This window comes from Neolamprologus brichardi, chromosome 7 (assembly GCF_056152115.1).
Source record: "Neolamprologus brichardi isolate AB-2024 chromosome 7, ASM5615211v1, whole genome shotgun sequence".
NCBI lineage: Eukaryota > Metazoa > Chordata > Actinopteri > Cichliformes > Cichlidae > Neolamprologus > Neolamprologus brichardi.
The window spans coordinates 34,004,273-34,016,901 of NC_142110.1; the positions used below are offsets into that span (position 1 = coordinate 34,004,273).

The window sequence follows — 12,629 nt, forward strand, 5'->3', positions numbered from 1 at the left end:
TGAAATGACAAACCACGATCAAGCCTCCAACATGTTTTACAGATGGCTGTAGACACACACTGTTTACCTCTCCTGATCCTCTCTGTACATACGGACGATGGTTTGAACCAAAATTTTAAAATTTGGATTGATCACTCCATCTGACTTGTTGGCGCTGATTCACAGTCCAGTTCTTGTGTAATTTGGCATACCTCAGACTTTTTTGTTTCTCTTTCACTTCCTTAAGTGTGTTTCTTAACAGCCACACTTCCACTGAGACCTTTTACTGATCATGCTTCAGTGAACAGTAGATGCATTAGCTGAAGGGCCAGATGCATCTCTCAGATCTGGAGCTGGATTATTTTTCTATTTCTATGGCATTACTTTTTGATACTGTTTATCTGCTATAGATAGTTCTTTTGTACTCCACTTGTCCTGTTTCCTCAAATAACAGCATAGCCTACATTTTCAGCTAATAGCTGTTTAGAAATCAACTAGCTGGTACAAAATACCATTTTATGCCTTGCAATCTTTGTTATCTTTGGCATTTTTCATAGGTTTAACTGAAGGAATGGGATCTGCTGTTAGCAAAAAAAATCTCATTCAAAATTTTAAAGACTATTTTAAAAATTGCAAGAAATTCTGATTCCTTAAAATGCAAAATATACAGAAAAAAAGCAGTAGAAATTTGAAAGATAAATTAGAAATTTGAATGGCATACCTTTGCTCAGTGTGTTCCAAGTACAACAGATCAGATTACAGTGTGGCATGATGACCATCAGTCTGTGTAAAGATAAATAGGTACAGAAACAGTACAAACACAAAGCAGGTAAATCTGAAGCAATGACTGATGGTAAATCAAATTTCAGTGGTTCTTACGTAAATGTTACCAATACACACACGTTTAAACTCTGTCAGCTGTAAACTGGAACTATCACAGTGATTGTGCTTGATCGGGCACAAACTTTGCGAGGGTGTGATTTCCAAACCAATGGATCCCGTCTGTCAGCACGCTGGTCTCCACTGAAGCTCGCCAATGCATCTGAGTTAGCAATCTAAAGATTCCAGCTGATATATGTCTGAATATATTGACAGCAAGTCTAATGAAATCTAAAATCTCTGATAGGAGATGTGGGTTTGCTTGCACACCATCTGGATAAGCTTTACAACAAGATGTGGTCTGACTTTTTTTTAAAAAAAGACAATTTTTCTGTATTTTCAGTGGGATTTGGCAAAATCCGAAGGACTTGTTTTCATTTTATTATTTCATTTCAGCTTTTTAGAACATAAGTGCTACACTGTTATAAGGGAAACCTTTTTTTTCCTTGAGTGCAACTGTGCAACGTTATGGCACACCCATACAGGTGCCTTGCAAATGTCAAGTTAGGAAAACAGTCCAGTTTTCAGTATTGCTAGGTATTAATTTCCTTTCAATTCTTAACTATCTTACTTACCTATCTATCTGCTTTAATACTACCTCTACATTAAATCCATTTAAGCAATCAACAAATCAGAAGTTTGTGCATATTTTTCATTAAACAGTTTCACTCAAACTTCAATCAAATATGAATGCAAAATCAAGTCTGCAATAATAATAATTTCAGCTGTACAGAAATATATGTTTCTGTCTATGAGACAGATGTATAATAGATGTGAGCATTTGCAGGCAGCAGACATGCATTGTGAGCAGAGGTAATCAAAAAGGGCCGTGTTTTATAACCACATATTGTAAATTAGCCTGTCTTCTAAGAGTGTCAAACACTCCTGATCTGTTGTAGATTGATTTCTTTACTAATTTTTATTTTCCAATACATGGAAGATTTTCCCAAAGACAAAAAGTTAACGTTTTTCTCGTTCATATTTATTTAGGAACCATTGGGTTGAAAGAAACCTTTGCAGTAATAAGCGACCACACCTGTCCCATTAATGAAGTTGATTTGCAGTCCACAGATGAAATAAGAGGACGGTCGATTTCACATCTCAGATGTGTGCAGAATAAAAACAGCTCACGAGATCTGAATCCACCAATTAAACCCGCTTGTTTATGGCTGCTTCTGTCGGTGATGGAGCATTATAGTATGATGTTCAAACGGATATTCAAACACAATCACCCTACGAATGTAGGTCCATAATGCCTCTTTAAAGTTAACATATTCAAGTTCTGACAGATGGAAGCTAATGGTGGAGTTGAAAAGCTGTTGTATTCTGTTTTTCTGAGGTTCTAATATTTCAACACACCAGAAGAAACCGTGTCAGGTTTTAATACTAAGCTCTGCCCTCCAAGGTCAGGCCCGATCTGTACCATCATTATTTGCAGTCAACTGTTACAGCTTCAGCATGGTAATCTTCCCTCTAGCCTTTCTCCAATTGTTTTCCTCGACTTGTTATAAAGAACCTGTGTGAGGAAAAATGGTACTAAACTGTCCACAAACAGAGATCAGGAATGTGAGAAACTGTGGAAATCTGCACTTTTAGTGGGGATTGAACTTGTTTTCATGATATAAAGAGCTGTAAATATGCAGCCTGTGATTGTTCTTGTCAGCTTTATACTATTCTCAAAAGTCAAGAAGAAAAACATGAATTAATTTCATTGGTCACTAATATATAGTTTTGTTTTCACTGAATCTGCATCCTCATTAAAGTTAGAACTCAAGACAGTGTGGATGGACAAATTCATTGTCAAGTTAATATCACAGGGTTAATCTAAATCACAGCTGTCATATTTAAACAAGTAGTTTTATTTTTATTTTTCGGAAGCTGCTGTAACAAACTAAAAACACAATCATATTACAATGCTGTTGATTTTCTTTGACTACTTAATCTCTTTGTTGGGGTTGGGAGTGTGGCACAGCTATACAGAACAAGCCCTCATTTATTATAATATCTGGTCATGTAATAACAGATGTTTACAGATTTCAATCCATTTCTAACTATTTCCCACCATACTTACTGTGGTCTGAATCATTTAATGAGTGTGTAAAATGTACAGCTTTTTCCAGTGATTTGGTTTCTTGTAACACAGAGAAATAAGCAAAAATGTGTCACTACAAACCACATGAGAACAATCAGTCCACTTATTGAGAGCTACAATAATAAATACATGGAGAAGGTGCTGTGTTTTTGACTGAAGAATTTACATGGATTTTATGCCTACAATCTACAGGAGTCAGAATGTCTGTCGCGCTCTTCCGTATCCTTGAATGAAAACATATACATGGCTATGTTTAACTCAGACCCGGACAAGGTTAGATCCCATTCTCACCACTCTGGAATTCTTTTGAAACTGGACTGAGACCACCTCTGTCATGGTGTGCTGTGTGGCAGGATGTTGGACCCAAAACGCAGGACTCATAAACGGAGGAGTAAACTCAAAGCTCAGCTTTAATGCTGGAAACTTCACATCCAAACACAAAGCAAAACTAGAAACTAAACCAGGAATTGAAAACTTGAATTGACTTGAAACACAGAGGGAAGAAGCACATAGTATAGTGAGAGTATGACGCAACAACAGACAGAGGAAAACACAGGGCTTAAATATACAAGGGAGTAATGAGGGAATGGGAAATAGGAGGGAAACACAGCTGGGATTAATTCGACATAACGAGACAAGGGGAAGCAAAACTAGACACACTGACATACCGCACGAGACTATCAAAGTAAAACAGGAAACATGACACATACGCAAAGACACAGACTCAGAGACACGGGCTTCACACTGAGACATGACTGAGTCGGAGTCAGAGGGAACATAGAGACAAGGGTGACTAGACATGAGGCGTGGGACCAGGACAGGTACAGAGAAAACATGGGGACAGAGACTAAACACAGGCTAAGAAGAATACACAGGAAGGAAGAACTCACTGAGCATAAATGAAAGATAACCATAACCAGGAATAACAATCATCAAAGAATATTAAACAGTAACTGAAACACAAATGTGACAACCCCCTCCACAGGGTTTTAGTCTGTGTAGCTGTTTTGGCCCGTTTAGATTTTTTTTTCTAAACTAGTCATAACCATAGCCACTCCCACTGTTAACCACAGTCTGAGTGATAATTTAAAGATATAAAAAAATATGTATCTGGGCTGTATATAAAAAATAAGTATGATTTCCAGGAAATGAAAAATTAACTCATTCTTTTTGATAGCCTCCTCTGATTGCAAAAAGAAATCGAGTTGTAGAGAAATTGTGGGGCTAATGATCTTAATCGCTAGTGCCTCATCTTATTTACATGATGCTCATAAATAAAGGTCTGTTTTAGAGTAAAACAGAAGAGCAAAACGAGATATTCTTCAGAGCAGAACCACCTTTTGATTGGCAAGTCGCTGAAACATGAGGGTCCCTTGGTTTCTCAGATTTATCCTTTCCACATCACATTTGATTTCAAAAGACTAAGCTAGCAACAGTTAAATTCCTTGAAACAGGATTTCATTAACCAGTGGCTCGTGTCATGATGACTACCTTCATCTCTGATATACAGTCTGTGTAGTTTTCAGCAATTCTGTCTGGCGATGAACCTAACACTTAGCTTATAAATCAGTAGTGTATTTCGCACATTCTTTGGGATTTTTAGTTGTTATTGTAATGCTTAAATTATTATTTTTAATTATGTTCTTCTATCAGATAATAAATATACGCCGATACCAGTATGTCTGTGACTGGTCACTTTAAGCCGATATTGGTTCAGCTCTAGAAAACAGCATATAACCACTTTTAAAGAAAACTGTAAGAATACCTTTTAATAGCTGTGATTGTTCTACTGCTTAATTCCCCACCCAGATTTCAGACTGGTACAGAATGGAGTGTGACAACCATGTAGAGGTGTCATACACATTTTGCTCATTGTTTTCAGCATCTACCTGCCTACTAGATGTAGCGGAATAATACTCTGCTGTACACTACATTATTGTGACCCTGACACGAGCAGAGACTGACTCAATGAGACGCATCTTCTCATATCTTTTGCCTCTCAAGTTTTCCTCCTTATTTTAAAACAGAGTCAAGTTCTGGCAAAGATAAGGGTTGTGACATTTAAATGGGCAAGTTTTTGAACTGACTTTATCTGATTTGCTCTTTATCGACTGGATGTCGGCTGTGGTCCTAGCCGTTGTTGTCTGTCACTCTGATAAAATTGCCAATCTGTTTATCTGGCATTTAACAAACCCTGCCAATGAGTGACCTCAGAGATGGACCAGGTCCAGGGAACAGGCTGGCCTTTTCCGGATATCCATTAACTGTAAAACCACAGCTTTACAGTAAAAGCGGCCTCTCTCCATCCTGGCATTTTCCAGCAGAAGTTATTAGCACGAGTCTGCAGGTGTTCCACTCCAGTAGACTGATGACCGATTTCATTAGTTCCCACAAGTGCCAATCTGCCCTCTAATATGACAGCAAGAGACAGACTAACATGCCTTCTGTGGCCTCTTCAGTTCAATCCACTGTGCCCTTGAGGTAAATAACTGGGACATAGACGCTTTAGAGAAATTCTCGCGGTAAGCATTGCAGCGATTAAGATTCGGGTGTGGTAGTGCCACAGTTCACCTTGGCCATTAAACAGTTGTTGGCTCTGCTGAGATTGGGACACTGCAACAGCTACAGCCGATGATACACACGGTCAAGTGCTAAAAAGAGTTGAGGATGAGGTGAAGGCAGAGAATAGGAAGGGAGGAGGGGAAGGCGGCGCCGAGCCTGTTTCTTTCTCCTGGTTCTGTCTGTACAAATACAGGCAGACACAGACCCTGAAGCTGTGACTTTGAAGTTGTGTCTTTGATTAAGGAGTTAATTAAAGAAAAGCTGTGTGCAGGCTAGCAGATAACTGAGAAAAGAAAGGGAAGAGACAGTGAGAGAAAAGGAGCGGAAGAAGTGATATTGGCATTTATAAGTTGCCAAAGTGCCAGAGAGTTTTTATGATTGACAGAAAAACCAGCTGGCACTACAAAGATGGATATAAAGGCTGTAAACGCCACCCACATGTGTGAACAGCACAGTATCTGTCCTCCTGCAAGCTGTGGTGCTGGCACCACAAAGCGCTAATGATAATAGATGGTAGTAGGACAGCTGGAAAAGGGAAGTAGAATGATCATTTATATGAGGAATTAAGAGCTTGATGGATAGTTTTGTGTGTATGGGATTGACATCTTATGTCTGCCTTGATCTGTTTCCTGCCACTCGAACACGCCTCCTACTTCTGTAACATCTACTTCTTTCTGGTTTTCTTTCTTCATCTCATCCCATGTTCTCCTCCTCCTCCTCCTCCATCGGGCATGGCCTCATCTTTCACTAAAACATCTCTTAATTGTATTTAACTGCCTCCACCACCACTCCTCTCCCTGACCTGTTCGTCACCCCTTCAATTCAGCTTGCTTCTTCACTCCATCACCCAAATAAATAAACAAGACATCAAAATCAATTTTAAAAATAAAATAATACAAGTCCTGATTGCCTTTGTCAATCATTTGTCTCTTTTCTTTTCTTTTCTTTCATCTAGTCTGGGTTTTATAAGGGTGTGGCAGGCTCACAGGTAACCCTGTCCAGTCTAGTGAATCAATCCCGTGCCATGCTGGAGGAGCAGGCACGCCACCTGCTGACAGAGGCGGAGCGACAGACCATGGTCTACTACGTGGAGGAGTACCGGGACGGACACATAGGAGTGGAGCAGCTGGTCATGGCGCTGTTTGAGCTGCTGAACACGCACGCAAAGGTAATCTATGAGGAGGCTTGTGTCAGTCTGACAAAGTAAAGAGAAAGATCAAAAGAGAATACATTTTCTGCCTGTGTTCTCCTGTAAAGTCTCTGTGTGGGATTGAAGTTTTCTTAGCTCTTCTGAGATTTATGCTTGTTTTATTTTTCCTTTCTCCCCAGCTCTTAAAAGTGTCGTGATTTTCTCATAGTCTGCAGAAGTTCACCTTATTAAAAAAGCACGATAAATCAAAGACATTTTATTTCAAATTTCTTAAGTACACTGCAGTATCATGGGCCGACAGAAAGCCTGTGCAAATGGCATTAATGTATTTAGAGATACTGTACCAGCAAGTACACCAAAAAAGCAGTTTCATTTAAAAAAAATAATTTAGAAAACTAGATTTTATTCAACTTCAATGAGCCAAAGTGACCACAAAATAAAGCTAATGTATAAATAAAGAAGCTCCATCTTAGTGCACTTAGTTTTCTCAGTATGATGTGTAAAATGTACCAAAACCCTCACAAATGAAAAAAAAACACTCACTTTACAGTAATTTCAAAAACCAGCCTGTGTTGGTTGTTTTTCACAGGTAAACCTAACACTGAAAAATCCCTCATTTCATTTTCACGCAGGAAATGTTTTAACATAATTCTCTGTATCTGACACAGTTTTTCAAATGAAGCCAAATACCTCATGCACTACGTACTTTTCATCTAACTGGAGAATGTACCCAGGACTCGGCTGGATAGTGCTCCAGCTTCACCATGGTTACTGCAGCTGATCTGATGCCATTGTAGACAGTCTGTGTTGTCGACTGACTGCACATATGGAGTGACTCATTCCCAGTTCTTTTGTCCACTCTGCTATCCTTAGGCATTGGATCTATTTTTATCAGAGCCGCTGATGCTCAGTGGGGCATTTTATTTGTTTCTGACATTGTTTAAACAAACCAAATTAGGTTTGTGGTTAGAGAGAAAGAAGCAGGAAATAAAGGGAGGGAGTAAGGGAAGAAGACCACTTGTCTGATTGTGTTTGGCCTTTCTCTGCTCTCTGCAATGACTTACTGCACCTTAACAAAGTCATATTCACAACACAGTTGTTCCCATTTACATATTTGCCAGTTCAGACAGTAAAATGGGAATGCAATTTGCTCATAAATACTCTGTTGACCAGCAGTCATTACCAATCTGCTCAGCTGCAAATTTAATTATTTTATATTCATTGCATCACCAGGAAAAAAGTAAACACAATTACAGGTTAATGACAGGAGTGTTGCTGCTAGATCAGCTAAAGTAGAAAGAAAATATGGTCTGCTGGTATATGGTTGCATCTGTAGAGTTATGATGATACACGGTTTAATTGTATTTTGGTTCTCTACATCAAAATAATGTATTATTCAAATAATTCAGTCTAGGGCTAGTTACAATATCAGATTTTTACTACACAGTAACAAGTGTGTTATCAAGGATAACACACTTGTTACTGTCTAGGAGCAAAATATCAGGAAAGCTCGTTGGGTTTGTTTATTGTGTGTTCTGTCCCTTTTCCGTGTAACTGTATAACTATAACCACAGAAAAAGAACCACTGTGGCATGACTTACAATATTATCATGTATAATTTCTATGTATTGTACAGTTCTGTGCAAAAAGTCTTGAGCTGTCCCTTGCTTTTTATATTTTTTTGTTTTGTTTTTTTTGTTTGTTTTTAGTTAAGCCACTTACACACTGTTCACAGATGAAAAATGCACCTTAGTGAAGAGATTAATCAGTGTTTTGTCTTCAAATAACAGACAATTACCAAAGAACCAATTTTAAATTGTATCTTTCAATTTTTAATATCAGCCTGTCACAAAAATCTAATAATTCAAGAGTGACTTCATCAAGAAGCCATTCTTAAGGAAGGGAAACAGGAGGAAAATGTGAGATGTGTCAACAGTGAGTGTCTGCTGACGAGAGGCCTGGAGAACTATTCCTGAAAACTACTAAAAGAATTTACAAGAAAGCTTGCCTAAGAGATTCAGAATAAAGTTGGTCATAAAATATTGACTTTCAGCCTTATTAGATTTGTATGAACTCTGTTTTCCATATTCTTGTGTATTTAAATAAATTGGTGGACCTATTTCCTATTTTCTCATAAATTATAAATAAAAGACTTTTGCATGATGCTGTGAGCACAACGTCAGTGTTTCATTTTTAAATACTACAGTTATTGTGACGACTGGGTTCACTCACTACTCCCTGAGAGTGACATTTAATGGGGAATTGGATGAGAAATGTCAGTACATCAAAACCTACAGATTCATGCTCATTCTATCCATGTTTTCATTTTCTCTCACCAGAACTATTGTAGCTCAGTCTTCGCCTGCTTCAGTAAAGCCTCCCTGGATCAAACGCAGCTGCAAAGCTCCTTACCAGATCCTCGAAGCACTCTCACATCACACCTGTGCCAGTCTCACTGTACTTGCTCCCATTATTCAGAATTCTTTCAAGCTTCTGGAGTTCACCTTTAAGTCTCTGAATGGTGAAGCACATCAGCAAACTTTTGCACCCATATATAATCTCAAGCGAGACTCTCAAGTCATCTAATGTGGGCTCTGTATCCACCCCTAAATCTGGACTAAAGTGTCATGCCCCCCACTCTTTGAAACACTCTGCCCTCCAAACTACAATCTGTAAGATCAGCGGACTTGTTCTGGATTGGGATATTATTTTTTCGTTTGTTTTTTTATCTTTATTTTTATCTCTGAAATCCTGGTGGTTTTGTTATTTTGGTAGGGGGATTTTGTTGGGTTTTTATGGGGGGAGGGGTGTTTGTTTTGTGGTTGGTTGGTTTTAAGTAACTTGTGATTTGTATCTTAAAGAGCCCGATATAAATAAATTCACTTACTTCAACTTGTAAACAAGTCCACACCCCCAGTAATATTTGGTTAATTGTTCCTCAGCAAGTTGCATCCAACAGCATGTTTAACAGTATAGGTTTAAAAGCCTCACCTTTTATTCTCTAAACATACTTCTTATCACTGTGGACAAAAACCTCAATCTTTGTCTTATCTGACTACAAATTTTTTTCCAAAAGGGGACTTGGCTTTGATCGTGGAGCAGGGGCTTCTTTCTCAGTTGACCTCTTGTTCGTCCGTGGTGATGTAAAACTAACTTCACTGTGAACAGTGACACTGTTGTTCTAACAGTTTCCAGGTGATAACATTACCATTAGAAAAAAAAGGGATTTACTCCTAAATAAAGATCAGTCGCCCAACAGAGTCTGTTAAATTACGCTGTCTCCTTGTTTCTCCTTCTCTGTGCTTTCCTCCCCTCAGTTCTCCTTGCTGTCTGAAGTACGAGGCCTGGTTGCGCCACAGGACCTGGAGCGTTTTGATGGGCTGGTCCTTCGACGGGAAATTCAGGCCCTTAAAGCTCGACAGGGGGCAGCTGGCGCCTCAGCCCTGCAGCCAGACTCCCTGTCCATGGTGTCATATCCAGACACTCTGACATCATCTTCAGCCAGCTTCATGACCAACACCACCCTCAGCTCTGCACGGGTAAGTAGTGGTTACTAGTGGAATGATTATGTAATTCTACTTAATCAGTGGGTACTCTTAAATAAGATGAACGTTTACAATAGAAAACAACATTAACACATTTAAATTAATTTATTTCCTTAAAAAAATACTTACAGTAATTTTGAACCTGCTGCTATTACTATTTATTTCTGACACTTTGAGGGCAAAGCATCAGTCTAGTCTGCTGCATATAATATGATGGATGGATTGGAGTATTTTGTTTTTTCCTAGTTCGCCTTGCTGTCTGGCTGTTTGGATTGCAATTGCTTCCTTTCCTGTTTGGCCGTCTGCTCACTCCTCTGTCTCTCTTGGCTTAGTGTGAAAGACAGAGATGGTAGTGTGATATATCTCCGTGGATTATTACAGTTTCTACTGCAGAATAGATACTCTTCTGGTGGGGACTTTGTTGGCTGAACAGTGATATGTTTCGCTGCCTACCTTCTGAGATTACAAAGTCTTTTTGCTGATACTTGATAGGCTGTGTTTTTCTTCCACCTTGATAACCCCCTCACTTCCATCTCACCCCTAAAAACCTTCCCTCCCTCTCTCCCTCTGTAGGAGAGGCTGCTGTGGCTGATAGATATTATGGAGGTAGGAATTACTGCTGAAAATGATGAATGCTTTCCATCACAGACCCACACATACAGAATACACACTCGAGTTAAGTTCCTCCGTAGGCAGACAGACATGCATGCGTTCCAACTCTCACCTTGGTTTGTGGTGTTTTTAAATGGTTTGCAGTGCTTTTCTTCCTTCTTGCCTTTTTTCTTTTTTTCCTTAATTTGAACAAGAAATGTCAAAAAGGTGTAAGCGCCAACTGCTCTGGATATTATATGAAATGGTTTCGTGGAATGTGAATATATCCACGACTGACATTTTTAAACTGATATGTCCCAATTTCGCCATCAACTTCTTGGCATTATTGAGCCACAAGGTCCCATATTTAAACTGTTACAGGTGATAAGTTATCAACTAAAGCTGGCTAATGCTACAGTCACAATAAGCAAAACAATTGTTTCACACCACAACATGACCAAAATTATTGGTAGCCATCAGCAAGCTTCTGGTTGCTGTGTTCAAAGCACATTTAGTGTTTTAAGATGGAGATAAAATATCAATAAGTTGGAGTTACTCTGCTATCAGTCTGCAATTAAATAGGAACATCTTGACAGTTACAATTAGAGCAATCTATGACTATATGGCAATAAGTCAGCAAATCTGTTGCCACACACAGAAATTCACATTAACTACCTAATTTCAGAGTCTCATTGATTTGAAAGAGAAATTCAAAAATCTCACCAGTAGTGACATAGGTGCTGCAGGATCCTGATTTAACTGCAAAACGATATAGGTACTTGGTAACTCGAGCGATTGCACTTAATCAGACCATGATGTTTTTGAAGGTTGGTTGACTCCCACTGGGCAACCGCAGCAACTGCCTTGCAATGAAAAGTAGTAGTAGTAGTAATAGTTTCCCAGAGGCTGATGGTGTTGCACACTCAGCCTTTGCGGGACCAGTTGGTTGCCATAACTACAATCACAAGACCAACCACCAGTTTAAAGTTCCTTTTGTAAAATGTGGCAGTTGTTAAGATTCTGAATGGATATGCTAGTGCTGATCACATGTACTTTGCCAATGAGCGTGCTTTTTTTATAGTTTCTCATTCAGCACCACCAGTTGCTCTTCACTGGTGGTTTCAAAGATGGTGACAGCAAAAATAGTCAACTAGAGGTTTCCATAGTCACTGGGGATGAAACAGTGACTGTGTCACACGTGTCCCCACACAGGTCGCTGTACCTGATTGCTGGCTGCTAGGTCTCACTGGACATCTTGACTGTTTTTGTGGGTTTCAGTGCCTTTGAAGTTTTTTTTCAAAGAATTACCTGACAGCCAAACTTTGTAGCATTAATTAAATCACAGACAGTATAATTTATGGCCGTAGCTGCCATGATGTCACCTACTGGTTTCAGAATCCTATTTTGGAGTTTATTGGCTAATGACTTGCCAGTCATAGCTGACTTTACTTTTCAGAATCAGAGGCTCCATTCAACTTTTATACTGTTTATAATATCACCTGCTTGTCTAATTATGTTCAGTTTTGGTTTCAGAAAGTCAGAAACACTAACTCACAAAACTAAAGTGCAGGTGGGTGACCCCACAGTGGCTACACCAATCTACATCTTCCTGCGTATGCACGTACTTGTCACTCAAAGTGAGTTTGACTGTAATGGTGCTTAATATTAACCATAAAATTCACAATCAGAATATTTATAACTCTTTTTAACAGTTTTTAGTTCTTCTAATTGCCACTTGAGGCTTTAAATATGAGTCAGTTCCTATAGTTTTTGTCATGTCCTCACTGGCTTTGTTTTCCGCCCAATGGCGGTTGCTGTTTTGTCCTCAGCT

The 12,629-nt window shown here is 39.0% G+C and overlaps 1 protein-coding gene across 2 annotated transcripts in view; it reads left to right on the forward strand.

The window, feature by feature from the left end:
* whrna (whirlin a) overlaps positions 1–12,629 on the forward strand; it is a 193,330-nt gene that overhangs the window by 158,997 nt on the left and 21,704 nt on the right. For both annotated transcript variants that reach the window (XM_087843523.1, XM_006803512.2), the window contains exons 6-7: positions 6,468–6,680; positions 9,980–10,201. In XM_087843523.1, the coding sequence (XP_087699649.1) occupies positions 6,468–6,680; positions 9,980–10,201 (435 nt within the window). The remainder of the gene's footprint in view (positions 1–6,467; positions 6,681–9,979; positions 10,202–12,629) is intronic.